General features: G+C 43.8%; 1 protein-coding gene across 3 annotated transcripts; it reads right to left on the reverse strand.

Moving 5' to 3' along the window:
- Positions 1-2,732: 2,732 nt before the first annotated feature.
- Positions 2,733-21,518, reverse strand: BEST3 (bestrophin 3). 3 transcript variants are annotated; one of them, XM_035127783.2, is made up of 10 exons: positions 21,263-21,518; positions 18,783-18,952; positions 16,520-16,614; positions 15,060-15,293; positions 13,813-13,967; positions 12,807-12,884; positions 11,277-11,429; positions 6,177-6,257; positions 5,075-5,226; positions 2,733-3,809 (listed from the first exon to the last, which is right to left on the reverse strand). In XM_035127783.2, the coding sequence occupies exons 2-10, from the start codon at positions 18,932-18,934 to the stop codon at positions 2,882-2,884; spliced, it is 2,028 nt and encodes a 675-aa protein (XP_034983674.2). In that variant the 5' UTR covers positions 18,935-18,952; positions 21,263-21,518; the 3' UTR covers positions 2,733-2,881. The 3 variants fall into 3 exon arrangements, with proteins under 3 accessions (XP_034983674.2, XP_034983672.2, XP_034983675.2); XM_035127781.2 differs by lacking the exon at positions 21,263-21,518 and having other exon boundaries at positions 18,783-19,073; XM_035127784.2 differs by lacking the exons at positions 15,060-15,293; positions 21,263-21,518 and having other exon boundaries at positions 18,783-19,073.
- Positions 21,519-23,264: the final 1,746 nt, after the last annotated feature.

Here is a 23,264-nt window from a genome sequence, read left to right on the forward strand (position 1 = left end):
GAATGGCGCTTACCTGTTTTCCATAGCCACTGCAGCTAGAGCTGGGAAAATGAGATAAGGGGAATGCTGACTGCTATGCTATCCATGTGGCGTGGTGGTGGGCAAGGCTTAGATTATGATGGAGCAGCTGCCGTTTCTGCTGTTCTTCACACTGTGGACCACCAGCATGGAGCTCTCAGGCCACTGGTGATCCATGGACTAGTTTGGGAACCTCTTGATATAGGCCAGTGGTTCCCAACAGGTGGTCCGGGGACTCCCAGGGGTCCGCGAGCTATGCAAGAGGGGTCCGCAAGATGCTATTAGAATAAAAAATATATTAAATATATTTCGTATGATAACAAATTTTTTGTTTTGGCCGCTTCCTGCATGAGCAGAGTCTAGCGCAAAACGAGAATTAGATAGAGGCAGTAGTTCTGCTGTATGCCGTTAGGTGGCGCTTTACAAACACTACTGTTTTGCAAAGAGGCAGCGCACACATTCTACTAACGCTCCCCTCCCCAAGATGCTTTGCGCACGTCGGCTTCATTTGTGCGCTACTGCGCAGGTACCCTGTCTTCTCCATTCCCCTCCCTCCTCCCTGGTGCGCGCTGCCTCTTTGCAAAACTCTTAATTTGACTCTCACTTTTTAATTTTAGGATTAGGAATTAATGGGGGTCCTTGTCACAATAGCGGCTCGATGAGGGGTCCTCGAGAAAATTTTGTTGGGAACCCCTGATATAGGCAACTGTATTGATAGGCAACTTTCTATATTTGCTCCAAAGTAAGATCATGTAACTATTGTAGTGCTAATCATTAGGACTATTTTTGGCTCCTAATTTTTTTTTAAAAAATAATTCTTATTTGATTTTACAAGTATAGAAGTATAACTTACATATCCATATTTAGAGATATTTCCCATATTTAGAGATATCTCTAGACTTCCCACCTTCCCCTCCATGGGTCCTATTTCCCACCTTCTCAACTGCACATTATTTCATAGTCCATATTTTATCTCTCCATATTAACCTTAGTATTTGCTACATACAAGTGTTATTAGAATCCTGCTAATGTTTTCATCTGCTTACAGTGGTCTCCTAGATAAATTTTTCCCATTCTTTATTGAAGTTTTGGTCTTCTTGGTTCCTGAGCTTTCCGGTCAATTGGCTCCTAAATTTTCTATAATTGTTGAGCTAGCTCTTAGAAATCTGAGTACAATTTTACTAACAACAAAAAAGAAAAGTTTTGAAAGGTATTAGTTATTAAAGGACAATTCAAGAGAAACGAAGCCATTGTAATGATATCCCACTTCATGCAAATAACGCTCATAATATTTGCACAAGCGTATGCTGTTTTTCGAGGCTTCCTGCATGTGTTTTCGAACAGGTTTTCTTTCTGTTGAAAAAGGCCACTGAAATAGTTGTGTGGCGCTTTCTAATTGAAAACGTCACCAGAAATGTCACACTAATTAAGAAGGCCTGATAGAAACTGATGATCTGATATTGGTGCCAGAACTGTGAGAAGCTTATTTTGCAATATGCCAAACCTGCCAGGGTGTTAGTGAACAAACACAACTGATATTTATTTGTTCACAGTTTGAAGGGGAAAGGATGGATCTTAAGGCAACAGGGAAAGTCATGGTTGTTTCGAAGCATGCCACATTTTACCTTTTGCGAACAGTGCTGCCTTTGAGTGACTGTAGTGCAATATCCCATCCCCACAATATAGTCAGTGTTGAATAAATAAAGCGGGAAGGGGTGGAACTGTAACAATCTCTGCAACTGAGTGAGGGTGTGTGTCTGGATCCCATGTTACAGTAGCAAGAACAAATTTATTACGGCAGGGGAAACATCTCATAGAAAGGGGAGATTATCCATTTCCATCGCTATCACAGGCAAATAGAGATCGAGGGAGAGGCTATCTATGCACACATTCACTAGGCTTCCCCATTGCAGACATTTCTCCAACATGGCATGGAGGTGGGGCTGGCAGTGGTCTCGGTGGTGGGGCAGGGCCAATGGGAAGCAATGCCACGCCCTCTTCATGCAATCTTATCAAGAGCCTGCTAGATCAGGACGATGGCTCATCTAGCCCAGCATCCTGTTCTCACAGTGGCCAAGCAGATGTTCCAACGGGAAACCCGCTAGCAGGACCCAAGCACAAGAGCTTCATCTGCTCCTGCCGTTTCCAGCAGCTGGTATTCAGAAGCAATACTGGCTCTTAACTGTGGAAGGGGAGTGAGACCATCATGGCTAGTAGCTCGATGTGATTAAGCAACAATTAACCACGGAGGGTAAGGCTAGTTAGTGACTGATGGGGACTTCTATGAACTTATTTCTTTCCTACCTATTACGTAGCAAAACAGGCTAGAAATGATACGGAATGTAATGCCCCAGTAAAATGTCAACCAGTTGCCAAAATGGACAGGGCTCGGAGGAAGAATTCTCACCCTTCTCCAGTCACAATGTGCCAGTAATGGGCAGAAATATGCCTGCTGAATGTTGCCGCTGCCCTCTTATCTGTGCTTCTTAAAGAAGCTCCAATGCAGTGTCATCTTTATGACGTTTCTGGGTCACTTCTGGGTTCGGTGCAATGGACACACATATTGAATGTGCAAAAAAGGCGCGCTTACCTGCATGGTCATCTTATTGTGAACACGCAACGCACACATACAACCCCCTCACACCTGTATCTCATATTTACCTGTTCAGTTTGAGCTAAATTACCCAGAATAATTAAACCAAGATAGGATTAAATATTTTTAAATTGTATTATCAATATGGAGGCTTTTGGTGAAGCATAATGTTGCCTGCAAGCTGTTGCCTGCCCTGAGGTGAGCTGTTAAAAAATAGATGCCCTGCATGGCATGAGTCAGCAGCACAACATCTTGGTGCTCTCCAGTTTGTCAGAGGTGTCCTTTATTTTTCTCATTGCTACACTCAACGATATAAAGGATATCAGTTTCTCTAGCATCCACTTGTTCCGGTAAGTGGCCTATGTCAAATGTATTAGTAGCAGCAGGAGAAGACGTGGGAGTGCTCTCAGCACTTAAGCTGCCTTCTCCAGGCATTGTCCCAGACTCTGTGGAAAGAGATTCAGTTTTTGTCCTAGGTGCCACATGGCGAGTAAAAACATCTGGGCATTGCCACATTTGATTATTTGGCAGGTTGCTGGATGTGGTGCTTGGATGGGTGTGAGGTTCCTTTTCCTGTTTTGCACCAGTGGAGGAATCCTGTTGCCCGGATCCCATCTGAGGTGGTGCAATTTCTGAAGGAGATATGAGCAAATCTGTGGGAGAGCTGTGCAGGGGGGCACAGTGGGTCATCACAGGTTCTTCAGAATCAGTCTCCGACTCACTTTGATTGCCAAAATCTTCTTCTGTCAGGATGTTAACGTCCCTGTTGCTTTGTGCATTCAATCTGCCTTCGTTTTCAACAACCATCTTTTCAATGGCTGCCGAGTCCATTTTAGCTAGGCTTTCTTCCGCACCGGACTGGTAGCCTGTCTCCAGACCTTCATTCCTGCTGCTTTCTCTAATGACTCCAAGATCCAGGCTCCCGTGCCCCCTCTCATGGCTTTTCATGCTGTTTGAGGAGAACTGTCTCCCCCTGGAGTGCATTTCTAGCAACTTGCCAATGTGATGCATTTCGTGAGAGGGGAAGAAAACAGAGTTCTCACTCGACTGCCTTTGGTAGGACCGTCTTGTTGGGGCAGGAGAGACTTCACGAACACTCAGGAACCGCTTCACTTTTCTCAGCATCGAATGCTGCCTTCTGGGTTTATCGTTATTCCGGGGCCAGTTTTCTCCATGAAAAAACTGGCTCTCACCCAGGCTGCAAGTTAAAACATGAAAGCAGTTATCATCCCTGTTGCTATCAATGAACGCAATTCTTAGTGTGTGGATCCTTATGGGGCCCCATCCACACATGGTGGCATCATCCATGAAGAAAAGGGAGGCAACCCCCCCCCCCCCGGGATTTACAGAAGTACAACAAAACCTTTGAGAGGAGAACACAGCCCAACCTTGACTGACTCTCCCCATATAAACTGTCCCAGGCTCTGTGCTCATCACCTGAGGCCCATCTTTGTGTGCCTCCTCCATGTGAGGTCCTGAGGGTGGCAACACGAGAACAGGCCTTCTCTGTAGTGGCTTCCCATTTGTGGAATGCTCTCCCCCCAGGGAGGTTCGCCTGGTGCCTTCGTTATACATCTTTAGGCATCAGACAAAAACGTTCTTCTTCAACCAGGCCTCAGGCAGATTCATATTCTGCAGGCTTTTAATATGTGTCTGTGGGAAGGGTGGGTTATTGTTCCACTGATTTGTTTCAGTTATTTACATGTGTTTTCATCTTGTAATAAACTACAATATCTTGTAGTTTATTCTGACTAGTGGTCACCGATAGCTTCCTCTAACATGAATTTGCCTACTAGTCATGGTGCTAAAGGTTGTCTACACTGGGTTGGAGGCAACGTTCTCTAGAATACCACTTGCCGGAAACAACAGTGAGAGAGTGCTGCTGCCCTCATGCGCTTGCCTGGTGACTGGAAACAAGAGAGTGCATGAGATAGCTCTTTTGTCTGATCCAGCAGAGCTCTTGCTATGTTCTTAATAGTCTGACATCTGGTATCTTCTATCAAGAGTTAGGTATGTCTAAGCGGGTGGCGCTGTGGGTTAAACCACTGAGCCTTGGGCTTGCCGATCAGAAGGTTGGCGGTTCGAAACCCCGTGACAGGGTGAGCTCCCGTTGCTTGGTCCCAGCTCCTGCCCACTTAGCAGTTTGAAAGCACGTCAAAGTGCAAGTAGAAGGTAAACAGGAAGGTAAACGGCATTTCTGTGCGCTGCTCTGGTTTGCCAGAAGCGGTTTTGTCATGCTAGCCACATGACCGGGAAACTACTCTGGCTCCCTCGGCCAGTAAAGCGAGATGAGCGCGCAACCCCAGAGTCATCCATGACTGGACCTAATGGTCAGCGGTACCTTTACCTTTACCTAAGCCTGAATTCTTTTAGGACTAGGCTGTTAATGATGGAACAAACTGGGCCCACAAGGAACCATTTTCACCCCGCCTAACTATGGTAGGAGACCGCAGACTTGCGTACCGCATTTCGATGGTGGATCCAAGGAAAGATGGAATGCAGGAGTCTGCAGCTGCTAATGTATAGGGCGGGCGGGCGGAGGAATCATCCCAGTAAATGTCTTTTTTCATTCTGGGTAAATTCATGTGCATTTCATCAACAGCCAGAAGTGAAACCTGGAACGAGGGCCGTGAATTAGAAAGCTTGCAATGCAGTTTTAGGCACAATAAACTCTGACCACAGTCTAGAGAATAGAGAGAACTGCACTATTCATACCCAGAACACCCAACATGCCTTTGTCATTAATTTTTTTCCAAGCAGCAGTTCCTTGCACCATATGACAAAATTACATTGAAACGTGGGCATTTCAGAAGCAATATGTGAAGTGGTTGCTGCTTGGAGTAGGGCGGATCTGCTCCCACAGGGCTTTGAGCATGCCTAAAAGAGCTCCCTTCTGGTAGCTTTAAGCTACAATCTGTCCAGACTAACAAAACCAAAGGAAAATGAGACAACCTCAGAGAAGAAAACGCCACCATTGGCCAGAGCGCTCACTAGGGTCTAGAGCAGGCATCCCGAAACTGCGGCCCTCCAGATGTTTTGGCCTACAACTTCCATGATCCCTAGCTAACAGGACCGGTGGTCGGGGAAGATGGGAATTGTAGTCCAAAACATCTGGAGGGCCGAAGTTTGGGGATGCCTGGTCTAGAGTACCTGCTGTAGGGAAAATGCATGCATATGAACACTAAAGAGCCATGCAGCACACAGCCTGACGTTTCAGATACCGCAGCTGCAGCAAAAAAATATTTGGAACTCCTGATGATAGCATATTGTAGGGTAATGATGTGTTTCTCCTGTACTTTTGCCAAGACAACAAGCAGCCTCTTAGCTCTGAAATAAGTGAAGGATCAGTCACAGCAAAATAAATGAACGTGGCAGGCAGTGAAGACCCTTCAGCAATGTGTTGAAGTGGAGCTTGCGAAGAAGTGTTTGAAATATGCCTGAAGTCTAATCTGTGAAATGTGGGAGGAAGGCATCACACAATATTATCCACGGCAGAAAATAAAAAAAATTACATTGCTGCAGAGCTGAAGAAAATAATTGTAAGTGGCAGCAAAAAAAGTCACACCTGCAGATTCCTATCGATGCACCAATTTGTTTCAAAATCATCGTCGTCTTCACCAAATGGGTTGATGAGCTGCTCAGCAACCTGTTATTAGAATTGCGCGCATATATAAGTACATCACCAAAAGCTGAAATATCAAAAAATATTTATGCTACAGATTTGTACTAATGCACAGTCCCCTAGAGCAGGCATGTCAAACCTGCGGCCCTCCAGATGTTTTGGACTACAATTCCCATCTTCCCCAACCACTGGTCCTGCTAGCTAGGGATCATGGGAGTTGTAGGCCAAAACATCTGGAGGGCCGCAGGTTTGATATGCCTGCCCTAGAGGGTAAGGACAATGCTTTTGATAGGTGATTGTGCAAGCTCCACATTTTCCCAAGTGGATTTTGCAGCACGCGGCACCTGATCTACTGGACTGAGAAATCTGTTGGAGTAGGGGAGGTAAAGTATACAAAGAGGCTGGGTTTTCTGTGATAAATCTGACAGATTCTGCCAGTTACAGAGAGGAATGGCATGAGTTGGGTAGAAGAATCCAAAGCCCTGGTCAGCCGTGATGGGGCTTAACAGACCAGCATGACCAATATCACCTCGAAAGCCCAGCTGCTCATGATGGCGAGAGCGGAAGGTGGGTGGTTCAGGAAGGAAAGCCTTCTTTCGTTATGTCACTCCTGGGCTAACATGATGAAAAGGACTAGATTGGGCCCACCTTACAATCCTGTGATGGCAGAAGGATTGGCTCAAGGGTGCAGTGGATCCCAGCACGAACCCAGTGGATTCAAGATGAATTACGATTTTACGAACAATTATGTAACTAGATGTTACAGAAGTAGGACAATGAGACTTGCTGTACTACCTAGCTAGGCAGATATCTGTGAACAAGCAATCACATTGCAGGGCATCCTTAAATGAATGTGGAAGATATAAAGGAGAGTGACTACAAGGGGAAACATTGCGTTGGCTCATCTGCCATGGGCAATGCGGCACATGATATCACAGTCTGGAAAGAAATGCAAACCAGGACAATTAAGTGCTATTTTAGGATTCCTGGATATGAGAATTGAACAGATTAGTGACTAATCCATGACAACACAAAGTAGGATTAAAGGGGCCTCATGTGAGGGGGACTGTTGCCCTATACATAACAGCAATGACTGGCGGCCAGGCAATGATTTCAAATAACCTGTTTTGCAAACTAACTTGTATTCGGTGCCATCAGTAGATGCAAATGTTCCTTTCATCTAAGACTTTATAGAACCTTTATTTTCAATGAGGATAGAACTCACAGGAGGAGAATGCTTTTATTTTTATGTATCTTTGTTATTTGTAGAGGGAACCTTTGTATAATACCTTTGGAGATGTGCTGTAACTTCTCCTTCCAGGCTGTAATGCTTTATGGTGTACATTGTTATTTCTTTTTGTTATGTTTGCACTTCTTTTTGGCTAACAAATCAACACAATATTCTTTGGCATTCTTCACATCGTCATATCAGGCGGACAGCAACGTGTGTTTTAACATCGTTACCGGGGCCAGCAGCATAACCGCAACAAACCTCTTTTGATATAAAAAAAATGCAGCAGAGGATGTATTCCTACTCGCAATTTCACTATGACAAGGTCTGCTTTGTAGACATTGTCAGAGAGTGAGGGGAGAGTTTGACCCAGTAAGCACAGTCATACCTTGGATCTGAAAGGGCTTAGTTGCTAAACGTTTCGGCTCCCGAACGATCGAAAACCGGAAGTGAGTGTTCTGAAGCCAAACGTCCGTCGTGGCTTCCGATTGGCTGCAGGAAGCTCCTACAGCAAATCAGAAGCCGCATCTTGGTTATCAAACGTTTTGGAAGTCAAATGGATTCCGTTAGGCTTCCAAGGTATGACTGTACTTGCAAGAAGGAAGCCTCGGGGCTTTTAACAGGGAGATTGGAAGTGCTGCTACTTTTTTAGTTGCATTGTGACATTAGGAAGCTCTTATGATGAAGTTGGACTGGGCTGTGATTTTTTAAGTATCCCCCCCACACACACACATTGGGGGAAAAGATGCCTGCATTGCAGGGGGTTGGACAAGGTGACTCTTGTGGCCCCTTCCAACTCTACAATTCTATGATTCAAAGTCTGATTAAAATGTATAACCTGCCCTAATATATATACTGTGTATGTGTGTGTGTGTGTGTGTGTCTTGATTGTATAACCTGCCCCATATCTGGAATTTAAGATGTGTGAGAGTTACAATGTAAACATAACATACTGGGGAAACCCAGCCAGATGGGCGGGGTTTAAATAATAAAATTATTATTACTTCATATGGTAAAATCAGATTAAAACATATGGTTTGATGTTCCTAAATAGGCACCATTAGAGGATCAATTTTCTCTGGAGGAGGATAGTACCAGAGAGTTACTGTTTTGTTGCCGCAATCTGCTTATTTGCTAATGTACAGGTTAAGCAGATATTATAGAGTCACTGAGGAAAAGCAAGTATGTTACTCGTCCCCAGGTACGTCTTCACAACTCTGTGGACAGGCCCATACTAGCTAACCACTCTCACAGGAATCATGGGAGACAGGCATGCACACAAACTATTTGTTTGCACCAGTGTCTCCATGTGCAATGGCTTCTGAAAGGGCAGTCACAGCCCTACAGATCACGGTGGCCCTGTGTATGTTCAGCATTTCTTGCTCCTGTTGCTCCTGGCAAGGAGGAGTCTACTCTGGCAGGGATGGCGAGCCTGAGGCTCTCTAGATGACTCCCATTTCTTTTCATTATTGGCCATGCTGGCTGGAGCTGATGGGAGCTGGAGACCAACATCAGGGAGTGGCACACATTCCTCACCCCTGTGCAATGGCAAGGTTTCATCTGATACAGTGGCTGTACCCTTTTGGGGAGACATGACCTCTTTCCACAATCAGGTAGGCTTTTGTCTTTCCAAGGATGGTCTATTGCAATGAGGTGTACATAGCATTATGGACCGAAAACCCGAAAGTAAGTGCTCTGGTTTTTGAACGTTTCTCGGAAGCCGAACATCCAATGTGGCTGTTGGGTATTGTTTCCAGGGCTCCTACACCAATCAGAAGCCATGCCTTGGTTTCGGAACATTTTGGGAGTCAAACGGACTTCTGGAACGGATTACGTTTGAGAACCAAGGTACCACTGTTTTTGGTGCTTTTGTTTTTGCTATTTATTTTGCGTTTTTGTTTTTGAGGCTTTTTCGGTTAATTTGTTTTTGTGACTGTGTGGAACCCAGTTCAGCTACTGATTGATTGATTGATTGATTGTGTGACTGAGGAAATGGATAAAAGCCCCCCATCCAAACAATGACTATCAGTGCAAGTAAGAAATATTTTTTATTTTATTTTTATCATCTATAATGCTGTCTTATTTATTTTATAGTACAGTAGATTGATTATTGCTTTCATTATATGGATCAATGGTCTTGTCAGATAGTAAAATTCATGTTAAATTTTTAGAGGTTGTTTTTAAAAGTATGGAACGGATTAATGCATTTTACATTACTTTCTATGGGAAAGCGCGCTTTGGTCTTGGAACGGACTTCTGGAATGGATTAAGTTTGAGAGCCAAGGTACCACTGTACATTGTAGGAAAATGACTGGAGAGCAACTTCCCTCTTCATCTGTGATATACACTATGGTAGAAGCAGGAAGCTCTGGCCACTCACTCATCTCTCTCTCTCTGTACTATTTTTTTTACCTTGTAAGCACCTTTGAGCGGGCTCCTGCCCTTAAAAGGCAGCCTCAAAGCCCCCCACCTCACTACTACAGTTGATGAAGTGGCCTGTGAAATCCAAGGCTGACAGATTCCTCTATACACAACATACATAGCCTTCTCAGTGGGATTTCAAGAGACAGAATAACACTTGTAGCAATTTATAGTAGGCTATGTATAAAACTGCCAAAACCTGCATTGCTGATAGCGGGGCTGTTTGTAAAGTTGAGCTACAAGCGGCTCAACAGATTGGCATGGCTGATAATGGGCAGGATGCTGTGCATAATACAGTGGTACCTCGAGTTACAAACGCCTCGGGTTTCCAACGCTTCAGGTTACAAACTCCGCTAACCTGGAAGAGTTACCTCGAGTTGAGAACTTTGCCCCAGGATGAGAACGGAAATCGTGTGCTGGCGGCGCAGCAGCAGCAAGAGGCCCCATTAGCGAAAGTACGCCTCTAGTTAAGAACAGTTTCAGGTTAAGAACAGACCTCCGGAACGAATTAAGTTCGTAACTAGAGGTATCACTGTACTTGGAATTTGCAAGAAGCCTGCAATTCAGAAATGCTGCTCGCAGTGTCATTGTAAATGCCAAACCTTCTGCAGTATGCACTCTCAGCAGTGCGAATCATTGTAAGAAACATAGCACATTGGATAGCTATATATTTTTGGTATTGCCTAAATCCAGTGCTGCTTTTTTTTCTTTTAAAAAATGTTTAGGGGCACTCTCATTTTCCTACTCATCTCGAAATACTGCCCTTCAATGAGGCCAAACTTAGTAGATTCACAAAATGTTTTGGGGTATGTGTACCCCTGCCCCCCCCCAATAGCACTGCCTAAATCAATATGTGATGCTGTATGCTGAATAATTGCTAAGTGTCCCTCTCCATCCTCTTTACCGGTACTTTGTAATTGCGTCTATTCAGATTGCATGCCTGAATAGCATAGCCGGTGCGCTTTTAAACTTTATAGAATATTTTTAAAATAGAAAAAAAAACACAGTCTGAATATCACTGTCACTTTATCTCAGCCTAGCTTGGACTATGAGACATGGATGTGGGCTGTTGGCTGAGCTCCATGAAACACAGTAGGCTGTGTCTAGCGGTGACCTCGTGTGACTAGAATGGGCTTCTATCTGAGTGACAGGACAGACTTTCCAGAGCAGATTTTCCAGAGCAGATTTGCAAGGGAATGGGAGAGGGGGAATGGGGTGGGGTGGGGTGGGGGGAAGGAGAGGAGCAACAAAAGTATAGATAGCTTTTTCAAGGGGCCCTTTACTTCCATTGACTTGGCTGGAAGAAATCCCAACAAAAAAATCTGAACAAAAAAAAAAAGCACAAGAAAATTCCAAACATACTGGAAAACTATACAGTAGTAGCGATTTACCTTTAGCCATCCTGCATAGAAGAAAAACTGTAACAATGTGAAGATAGGAATATAAAGATCTAAATCATGACCTGGATAGTTTTGTTCAGGGTCCAAAAACTGACGTCCTATCAGGCACGTGAAGAAGAAGGTGTAGACAGCAAGTGTTACAACCTGAAATGAATTAAGGCCACATTAAGCTACTGCTATGGATACAGTATAATATGGGACGCAGGTGGCACTGTGGGTTAAACCACAGAGCCTAGGGCTGGCTGATCAGAAAGTCGGCAGTTCAAATCCCTGCGACGGGGTTCCCGTTGCTCGGTCCCTGCTCCTGCCAACCTAGCAGTTCAAAAGGATGTCAGACTGCAAGTAGATAAATAAGGTACCGCTACAGCGGGAAGGTAAACAGCGTTTCCGTGTGCTGCTCTGGTTCCCCAGAAGTGGCTTTGTCATGCTGGCCACATCACCTGGAAGCTGTACGCCGGCTCCCTCGGCCAATAACATGAGATGAGCGTCACAACCCCAGAGTCAGTTACGACTAGACCTAATGGTCAGGGGTCCCTTTACCTTTACCTTTATGGATATAATAAGGTAAAGGACCCCTGGACAGTTAAGTCCAGCCAAAGGCGACTATGGGGTGCAGTGCTCATCTTGCTTTCAGGCTGAGGAAGCCGGCATTTGTCCACAGACAGCTTTCCAGGTCATGTGGCCAGCATGACTAAACCGCTTCTGGTGCAACAGAACACTGTGACGGAAGCTAGAGCGCATGGAAATGCTGTTTACCTTCCCGCTGCAGCAGTACCGATTTATCTACTTGCACTGCTTTCAAACTGCTAGGTAGTCAGGAGCTGGGACAGAGCAACAGGAGCTCACCCTGTCGCACGGATTCGAACCGCCAACTTTCAAATCAGCAAGCCCAAGACGCTCAATGGTTAGACCACAGCATCCCTATTACGGATATAATTACTGTATAATAAGTGTGCCATAATATATATATATACAGTGTATATATATATATATATATATATATATATATATATAGAGAGAGAGAGAGAGAGAGAGAGAGAGAGAGAGACCTACAAAGTGAACGTGCAAAGTTCTATTGGCCACCTACAGTGCAATACATTCTCATGCAAGATGATACAAACGTGACATGGAGTGGGAGAGCAGCTCCAAGATGGGCTGTTAGGGTTTGGTCTTTACTGAGTCTCCAATTCCACCTCAGCCCTAAGAAGTGAATAAACCAGGATGGGGAACCTGTGGCCCTCCAGAGGTTGCTGGACTCCAACGACCACAATCCTTGGCTATTGGCCAATCTGGCTGGGGCTTCTGGGAGTTGGAGTCCAGCAACATCTAGAAGGCCACAGGATCCCCATTCATGGAATCAACTATTTGTGAAAGCAGGAGAAGGTGGAGGGAGAAACACAAACCTTTCAGGCTTCAAATATACACTGCATTTAAGTTTAAACTTTTCAGCCTTCCAAGATCCATCTCTACCCACCATTCATCATTGTTTCTGTATATTGGCAAAAGGTTTCATTCCAATACCTGTGTGTACACTAGGGGAATTCCAACCCAGTCATAACCAAATAGCAGGCTACACCATGATCGATAACGATTCATCTCCTAAGTGGAAAACAAACATACACGAACACAAAGTTGATGTGGTCATTGAAGAGAACGACTTCATTCTTACAATTATTAGCATGGTGGAGCTTGGTAGTAATAGTGATGTAACAGACTCTCTGGCTGCAATTGGTTTAGCTGATGTGATGTCACAGAGTAGCAGAGCAGGATTGGTTTAGGCAATGGATTGCCTAGGGGGATGGCAGGTCTTGGTGCTATAACGCTAAGGCTGGAACCTTAAAGCCAAATAATAACATTTTATGAAATTAACAGTGCAATCTATACATGTCTACTCAGAAGTAGAATCCTATCTGTGGATAGGATTGCAGCCTGAACTAACCAATTATATTCTGGATTTTTCAGTTGAACTTTAAATCATATCATTGCTACAGACCAGAGGAGGTCACTTGTGTATGACAGCTGGCAATATAACACTGTATTTTTGGAACACACCTTTCATGTTTCTTGGGGCCAGGAGCAGCAAATTTAATGTCTCACAAAGTCCTAGAATTACACTACTACGAGGGCATTGTGGGAAATTAAAATGGGGGCTCCCAGACCCAATTGCCTAGTAGCCTACTGCTGTTAGATAAGCCAGAGGAGGCTCACCAACATAGGAGGAGAATCACTAGTGGGCACTTTGTCTGCCCCACACTCAAGCCTGACAGCAGCCATAGGCTACAAATGCAATGAAAATAAGGCATTCGACATGCGAACCAATGGAAGGGTAGGATGTGAAGACGCCTTGCCTGGGGTGTCATCTGATCTAGGGCCGGCCCTGGTGTACTGTAGTGTAGGATGAAACTCAGTCACTGTGATATAATGGAAAGGAAAGAGACAGGACTATGGTTTATATACGTAAACAAGGCATGTTTAAGAAAGAGCACATCCCACCCCCTTTGGTGTTAAGCTGTGTTGGCTTACTTACAATCAAAAGGCTCTGCAAGTCTACACTGTCTCTGATCCTTCCGTCCTGTCGTGCTTTCGTTGCCAAATTTCCAAACCAGACAAAGGGGACCCAGTATTTAAGGTGGGGAGATTTAAGATCATCAAATATTTTCCTTTCCTCTGGTGTCATAAAACCTGTTTATAAAGAAATAGAGTTGCCTTTGGATCTCCTTTATATGTTCAGAGAGCACATCCTCTGAAGCACGTGACCCCAAACAACCTTACTCATTTCTGCTTGTACTCCTATATTATTAAAAGTATGACCATAAAGCCCTTCATATGGTCAAACGTTATGTCTAAAACAAGGATGACGAATCGGCTCTTGAAGCAATTTTATATGACCCTTAATGGCCCAACCAAATTGTAGTCAAGGTGTAGTTTAAAAAACAAAAAACTTGTCAGTTTCACCTGAAAGAAAGAGAAGCAACAACTCATGCTGTGTGCTGCATATATATGGTGGTCCCAAGCCACCTTTGGGGTTGGTCTGGAGGCAGCAATTGGTGCAGAATGTGGAAGAGAGCAGTGACATGCGGTGAATTTTTTTGTAGGAGAACAGTTAGAGCCGGAGATACCAGCTTCTGAGGACAATTTTTTGAGGGGGAGGGGAATATGTTGTGCATGTGAGCATCGTGCCTTCCTCCCTAAGCCGGGCAGAAGTTTCCTGGGCTTTGGGAAGGAGGCGCCCGGCCTCTGACAGAAACTCTAACTATGGGTTTCTACCATTTTGAATCTAAGGTCTTCAAGTCAAACTGCACCTGCTTGTGGAATCCCATTTCCTATATAATGCTACATTTAGCATGATTCTAGTTACAGGTAGGTAGCCGTGTTGGTCTGAGTCGAAGCAAAATAAAAAAATTCCTTCAGTAGCACCTTAAAGACCAACTAAGTTTTTATTTTGGTATGAGCTTTCGTGTGCATGCACACTTCTTCTGTGTGCATGCACACGAAAGCTCATACCAAAATAAAAACTTAGTTGGTCTTTAAGGTGCTACTGAAGGAATTTTTTTATTTAGCATGATTGTTATGGTTCATGTATCACCCTAAGTACTCACTAACTGGAAAAGCAACTCCCAGGATGAGGACCGAAGTGCTGCTTCTCTTTCTGATGATGTGGCCCTGTGCCTTGTCTATATATACATTACTGATACATCAGAAGATTCTGCCCCTGCTTAGTTATGGCCACATGTGACGTAGCCAAGATGGAGAAGGAAAGAAATGGACAAATACCTCCTTCTACCACGTGGTCGATGGTTGGAAATCGCTTATAGACAGCTGTGCTCACTGAACGGAAGATGAGGACGGACGTTAAATTCACGTAACGTATTAGAGTTCTTCTGAGCAAGCGGCCATGCTCGTCTCTCCCCTGGATAGTACTGGAGATCAATAACATAAGTCTGTCTGGCCACGGCAGATTTACAAACTGGTTCCACCAGCGGTTCACCACCAAAGTAACATAGAAGCCTGGAGATTTTGAAAGATCCCGGTTCACATTTGCTTCTGCAAATCATCACATAGCTTTGGCTCTTCTAAAAAATGTGCACAGTTTAAAATATACACCTAGGCTTACAACAACTCCATCATGGAAAGCAACTTGTGGCTCAATTGCTTCTGGACTCCCACTCATCCTAGTCAGGAAGCACAATGGTTAGGGCTGATGGGAGTTGCAGTCTAGTAACATCTGGAGGCAGGGGTGCCAACTCAAATAAAATATGGGGAGGGCAGGGGAGCCCTGCCATGCATAATTGATCACAAGATGTGGCACCCCCCCCCATTTGAATGGCAATGTCCATCAACTTTAGGGGGCGGGCCCTTCAAATATTTTATTGGGGGCATTGAAAGGACCTCACCTCGGCCCCTAGGAGTTGGCTCCTATGTCTGGAGGGCCAAAAGAGGTTTTCTACTACTGCTGTAGCTCTTTTGTGAAGTCAGATGTTTTGATGGGAGCATTCAAAGAAAGAAGCAGGAAAAATATCATGACAGAGCAGCAAATGCATTCCTACTCCCACGCCAAAATTCAAGGTGTACAGCACCCAAGGCCAGCCATATTATTTTGGCAACAGAGGCAGAAAATTCCACAAGGACTTCCCCTCCTCCTTCCCCCTAGCAGTACAAATACAATCCTAATAATTTAAATAAGTAACAACTCACTGCCTTTCCATGATACCCAAAAGCAACTTGCCTGGAGCAGATGCTACACTCTTCCAGCCCTGGTAAATGGGGAGAAACTAGTGCTAGCATGTCTCCCGGCCTCAGAGTGGTACTGACACTGTGATCGTAGCAGCATCAGAGCAGCTTGTGAACTGAGCTGCCTACTGGCTGTACTACCCTGGTGTATATGACATGCAGTTAATATTATTAAACAATTTGGCAGTAAGAAATCTGGGCCAATCTACCATGACTCACCCAGAGATCTATCCAGTAGATCCCAAACGTCTTACTGCCCATCCCTGCTTCAAGGTTACTGGTGAAGTGGTTACTGGTGAAGTCCTAAACCAGGCACCCCCAAACTTCGGCCCTCCAGATGTTTTGGACTACAATTCCCATCTTCCCCAACCACTGGTCCTGTTAGCTAGGGATCATGGGAATTGTAGGCCAAAACACCTGGCGGGCCACAGTTTGGGGATGCCTGTCCTAAACAAAGTCATGGTAATTATGGGATATATAAATATATATATGTATATACTCACCAAGCACAAAAGTAACTGGGATTTGTTCTGCATATTTGTCACAATAAATGGCCAGTTTTTCAAAGTATCGTTTCTGGCTACCAGTAAGAATAAATCTGCAAGGACAAAAAAGAAAGAAAAAAAGATATTAGTTTTTCAAATTAGTTTTGTATAAAGAGCAGGTTAATTCCATATTAAGAATATAATATGGGCAAGCAGGAATACTAGTATTAATAGTCATTTACTGCATAGGAGGTGATAAGAAAGCTCATCTGTATGTTTCACAATTATGACAAAAGCCACTGCTCCGAGACTGACAAGTGAATGGAAAAATCTCAGATATGCAGAATGAAATCATTATACAACTATTATTCCGGGCATATAACTCATTGGGGCATGCTGCTTGGCAGACATGTACGGTATAGGCTTGTCCCTGCTTAGCAACGTAGGTGAAAATGAGAAATATTCAGTGCATTATGACAATATTTCTACAACAACACAATTCCGTATAATGGTAATAATACAGCCCATTAAAAACAGAGATCAGATTATATAATCCATGATGAGAAAGGGGGAATCAATCAAACAATGGCCATAATAGCTGATGCAGGTTGCGAATCTTGGAGGTTGTGAAAGATGCAAACTCTAAATCCACATCAGCACCCAGATCAAACTCTGCGGATTGCTTCTAAACCACTCTCATTACTATCCAGGACATTCCCCAAAAGATCTATAACAGGCACCCCCAAACTTCGGCCCTCCAGATGTTTTGGACTACAATCCCCATCATCCCTGACCACTAGTCCTGTTAGCTAGGGATCATGGGACTGACCACTAGTCCTGTTAGCTAGGGATCATGGGAGTTGTAGGCCAAAACATCTGGAGGGCCGCAGTTTGGGGATGCCTGATCTATAACAAGACAAAATTGGCTAGATTGCACCCTCCCTTTTATTCATTTATAAAAACAGTTTTGCACCACCTTTCAGTCCTAACTAGGGCCCCCTGTGGCGGTGAACAAGAAGATGATAACAAAATTAAAATTCAACAACAAAATAAAAACAGAAAATTACAGATCAAGCAAGAGCACAGTAAATGAAAAACCATTGCAAGCATCCAGCATCATAAAACATTTTTTGCTGCCTGCCTGTAATGTCACCAGAGATGGGGCCAGCCTAATGTCCCTGGAGAAGCTATCATGTGACCCAACTCTGAAGAAACCCAAAGCTCTGGCCAAGGACACCTCAGGAAGCAACCTACACTCAAAGCTCCACTTGCAGAAATTTGATAGGAAAAGCCAACACAAGATATAAGTGGGCCTGTTTTTGCTAGAATGTATTACTAATTGGGGGAGGGGAAACGATAGTTCTCCCATTGACATCTTATTATAATTGAGTATTTGTCTTCATAAAGGGATGTAGCTTTGTTTTCACAAAGCACTTTTGCTGTTGAATATCAGAGACGTTTCCATTTCATTGTCAGTCGGTGTAGTGGCGACTCCCATCATAACTGCAAGGCAATCAGCTTTCTTATTGGAACAGGAGATCCTGGACCATGTATATTCTTGCTGAAGCCAAGCAGGTCTGAGACTGGTCAGTGCCTGGATGGGTAGACCCTGGGAAACCACTTGTACGTTGTCTTGGGTTCCATGAGAAAAGCAGGATATACATTTAAGAAGATTAAATAAATAGTGGTACTGCACAGCTCCTTCAATAGAGCTTGTGCAGGAGAACATCCTAGTGGACTGTGTTCCAGGTAGTCATGTTTCTTCAAGTCTTTCTTCAAGTACCAATCTTTATGTGGTCTAGATAGCACCATCCTTATACAGTGTACAAGAAGATACAAGCAGACCTGGGGGAAATTCAGGTTTGGAGAAGTAAATACCGGTAAATTCTTTATGGAGGAGAAGGAACCAATGCATTTGCATTGGGGGAATAGTTCAGGCCACAGATCACTTGAGTGTTGGTGAGGGGGATGGGAGCCATAAAACTGGGAGGTGTGGCTAATATTTCACCATCCAGATGTTGCTTGACAACAACTCCCATCATCCCTCACCATGGCTGGCCATGATAGCTTGAGCTGATAGGACTCCCAACAACATTTGGAAGGCTACACATTAGCCATCCCTGGAACAGAGTATCCTGAGAAAGGGCAGGATTGGCTACAACTGCATCCTGAATGGAAAACAACATGCTGAAATGTTTTGTTGCAGATCCCTCCATCATTATCCAAGGAAAGATTGCAATACAGAGTTGTTCACGAGGTGGAAAAAAACAAACCCCAGTACCTGTATAATAGACTTATTGCTGTGTAAAGAAAAGCAAAGAGCAAAAATTCTCTGTAAAGCAGTTTGTAGATGCTTCCTTTCCACTTGAGAAGCAATCTGTGGAACCCAAAGAAAGTGGCATTTGCTACTTTACTAGAGTATGTGACTGTCATCGCCTCTGCTGATTGCTCCTGGGAAAATGGAAAGACAAAACACAACAGGTAACCCATATAATAATATTTATTTATTTGCGTACTGATAACCCACACTTTCATTAAAAATATATACAGTATACCAAGGCGGTATACTACATTTAAGAATGCAATCAGAAAAAAGCATCCATAAAAATGCTATTACGAGATCGAGAAAGCATCATTGGTTAAAAAAAGGGGTCAGAAAGAAGAGAGGAGGGGGTCCCACCAAACCTCTACTTGTATGGTAGGGTGTTCCACAGGGGAAAGGTCTGCCACACTACTAATGCCTCCTTCCACTCCCTACTGAAGGACAACCTCAGGGGTGTGGGGGACAACCACACTTGCCCCATCGGAAGATCTCAGTACATGTGGTAGCGTTTAAGGGATCAGATGATTCTTAAAGTAATCTGGGCCTAAGCTGACTAGGGTTTTGTGAATTAACACAAGCACCTTGGACCTGGTTGGGTAGCAAATCAGCAACCAGCGCAGCTCTCTCAGCAAAGTTACTGAGCAGAGTCACTTCTTGACAGTAATCTTCTCCTGTGAACAGTGTGAACATTTTGCCCTAGTTGAAACTTCTAGAAGGGATACAGGGGCAGAGGCAGACCCACGTAAAGCACATTACAGTAATCAAGCCTTGAGTTTACCATGCATGGGCCATTGTGGTCAGGCTGTTGTGGTGCATAAATAGTTGCAGCTGGCATACCAGCAGGAACTGGTAAATAGCACTCCTGGTCATGGAGGTCACTTGGGCCTCTGGCAACAGAGGTGGCTTGAGGAGTACCCACAGACTGCGTCCCAGCTCCTTCAGAGGAAGTGCAACCCCACCCAGAACAGGAAATCCAGCTGTCTTCTGGATCTGGGAACTACCTACCCACCCACCAGGCCCCTCTTTCCAGGATTTAAGCTCAGTTTTTACGTAGAGTATCAACTTATACAGCATCACAGCAGCCACCACAAGGAACAGTGTTTTCCGAGTATTCACAGCATGTACAATCCGGATGCCTGCTGTGATTTCAACAGACACAGCCTACATTTTTCCAAGCTACGTAGCTCCAAGAGATAACAACATGCTGTAAATTATGAATTCTGCAAGAGACATTGGATCCTGCATTTGTGTGGCAACCCTGCTAATAGACAGAATATATTCTACGTAACTCAAGCTGTTCTAACGCCAATCTAACATGTCATTAGCAATGGTGCTCCAATGAGCATAGAAATACTGATAGACCCTCTGGACCAGGCATAGGCAAACTCGGCCCTCCAGATGTTTTGGGACTACAACTCCCACCATCCCTGGTGGTCCTATTAGCTAAGGATGATGGGAGTTGTAGTCCCAAAACATCTGGAGGGCCAAGTTTGCCTATGCCTGCGACTTTTACTGGGGTTTCAACATGCTGCTCAGAATGCAACTTTCCATCCACCAAGTAGATTTAGCAGTAGGAGACGTGTTTCCCAACCAAGGCAAATGTTCCATTAGTGGAACCTCTAGCTGAAACATTTTCAAAGCACCGATTAAGCCGGTTGGGATCCAAAGTAACAAAAGACATTAGTTGCAATGTTATTGGCAGTATGCATTGGCTGTGTTTAAGAAACCACCTAACGAAGACATGAACTGCAATCTGGCTTTGCTGAAAATGGTGGAATTTAGGCTGTAATCCCTTAAACACTTAACCTGGAAACAAGCCCCACAAAATTCAAGGGGATTTACTTGTATGCAGACCTGCATGGTTTTATTAGCCACACATAATGGATAATGGGATTATACATTAGCCTCCAAACCATATTATTTATTCAATTTATAACTCAAAATTTTCAATTTTTTTTTAAATAATAGATTTTTAAAACTCATATTGGAAAGGAGTATTAATCTCACCTCTATTCACCATTTTCCCTTTGAGGCCCTTCCATGACACCCTCCCAATAAATGAGCTCATATAAATTGATCACGCAAGCTTTTAATAAATGTATTAAATAATCACAGACCATAATCTGCTCATCACGAAAAGCAACCACCGAATGCCTCTACAGCCAGTATTTTGCAACTATAAATAACTGCTGCGGGTTTTGTGTGTGTTGTACAGTAACTGTGTATCCTAGAATTGCTAGTGTAAATAAAACGCCGTAAGAACATCAACCACATGCAAGCATAGAAAGGCTACAGGAGGACTAATCAGTACTTTGCTACATGTTTAAAAAACATAATTTATTCCCCCCCCCCAAAAAAAGTGTGCACGTTGCAAATGCCATTTTAAGAGATCAGGTTAACTGAAGCACGGAGAGATATCAAAATAAAAATTGACTAACCTGCTGATCTGAGGCCTTCTGTGCTCCCCAAGCAAGGGAGCGTTCAGGTCACTTTGTTTCCCTCTCCACCTTAGGCACACAGCCTATCTGGGCTTTAATTGCTCCCTGGAGTCCTTACCGTAGCGGACTGACAAGCACAGGGGTTAACGTGTCTTTCCACTTCTGGAAGCCTGTTTTTGCCAAGTTCTCTACTGCTGTCAGCTACAACAGGGAACAAACGCAAGCAGCAACAGCTGCTGATCTGGCTCTTTTCTAATCTATAATTATCACTCCACTTGTTATCCAAAGGAGGACCCCCTTTGGTCTGAATGCAGAACCAGCCGTGGGCATGATTTGCCGTGATGTTTTTTCAGCTTGGATCCCCCCCCCTTCTGCCATCTGCCTAGTGCAGAAGAAGTAAAGAACAACTTCAAAAAAACCGGAGCCTGCTTTTAAAAAGTGCTACAGAGCAACCTGTGTCAAAAACAAATGGGACCCCCTTTTTTTGGGTTGCAACCCTTAACTGCTCTGCAAAGTTCAAAAACTTGTGCAATTTGGTCAAGGGGAATTGGATCAATAAATAGGGATTGCCTTGCCTGTTTGCTTTCTTCTGAAGGCAATCTGTCTATGCCTGTTTCCACCGGTTGCTGAGATCAGGAGAATCATTACAAAAATAATGTGATTAATCTGAAGACTGTATAATAGAAAGATGTATGAGGTCTGGGATTCTGGGCTTTTAAAAATCCTCAATCCTGTTAGCAGAAATTAGGAGAGAGAGAGAGAGAGAGAGAGAGAGAGAGAGAGAGAGAGAGAGAGAGAGAGAGAGAGAGAGAGAGAGAGTCAATTAGAATAAATTATGCACATTGAACATGCCATTTGTGCATGTGTTTTCTGTAACCTGACTCATGATGTGAATATGCTTTGTTTTGATGACCCAGGGTTCTTGGTGGAAGAATTGGGAATTGTGTGATGCATTTTTTCACTCCTCCACAGCTTAGAAGATGAGGGAGGTTAGGGGTCTGACTGGTGGGGCAGGAGGCTTGCTCATTCCTTGGAAATGGGTGGAACTAGTGAGAAGTAGTAGCTCAGGGAATTTATTTGGGGCTTGAAGGGGCCAATGTATGGAATGCAGAGTAGAATTGTTTAACATAAATAATATGACATGGTAAATATGTGAGATGGATGAATTGGGACTTAAGTCTGACATGTGATGAGATGGTTGCATTATTGACCTAGTTTTTTAGGATTTACTGGTGACATTGTTCTCGAATATTTTTCCAGTACTTAGAGTTTATACTGAGTTTATTCTGATACATCAATTCAGTAGTTCATTCAGATTTTCCACTTAATAAACGTATAGGCCATCAGCAAGAACTAGGGATGGATGAATTTGCCAATTTCCACCATTTCTTTTTTTCCTACTCCTAGACTCAGTTCTCCACATTTTTGCAGTACTATCCAATTAAAAAAAAAAAAACCTCAATGAAAATTCACCAGCATTTCAGTGTGTATGTCCCCGATGAGAATTTTTTTGTAGGCACCTAAACACGTTACAGGCAATTTCCTTTAAGATATGCATATTTGTATGGTAGTTTCACTAATAGATGCATTTAATGCACATTTTCTCCATATTCATGCATTTTTGTACATGTCGTTGGGTGGCAAAACTGCATCACAAAATTTGGAGAAGTGTGAATGCTAGCTGGGTTTCAGTCCAAGTGTTGGTTCAAGAAGTGCAAAACAGGTAGTTTCTCATTGACCATACAAACAAAACTGAATTTCACCTCCATCCCAAGTAAGAACCTTTGTACAGCCGTACCTTGGAAGTTGAACAGAAAATCTGTTCCGGAAGTCCATTTGACTTCCAAAACGTTCAGAAACCAAAGCGCAGCTTCCGATTGGCTGCAGGAAGCTCCTGCAGCCAATCAAAAGCCATGGGAGCCTTGTCGGATGTTCAGCTTCCAAAAATAGTTCGCAAACCGGAACACTCACTTCCGGGTTTGTGGTGTTCGGGAACCAAAAC

This window comes from Zootoca vivipara, chromosome 10 (genome assembly GCF_963506605.1).
Source record: "Zootoca vivipara chromosome 10, rZooViv1.1, whole genome shotgun sequence".
Taxonomy (NCBI): domain Eukaryota; kingdom Metazoa; phylum Chordata; class Lepidosauria; order Squamata; family Lacertidae; genus Zootoca; species Zootoca vivipara.

Coding starts and splice junctions, on each gene's coding strand:
- BEST3 (XM_035127781.2), bottom strand. CDS start 19,036: ATGAAAGTGTGGGTTATCAGTACGCAAATAAATAAATATTATTATATG. Junction 11,430..12,806: donor TTCCCCTAGTGTACACACAG/GTATTGGAATGA, acceptor AATTCATTTCAG/GTTGTAACACTTGCTGTCTA. Junction 6,258..11,276: donor TCTATGCAGGATGGCTAAAG/GTAAATCGCTAC, acceptor TTCTAATAACAG/GTTGCTGAGCAGCTCATCAA.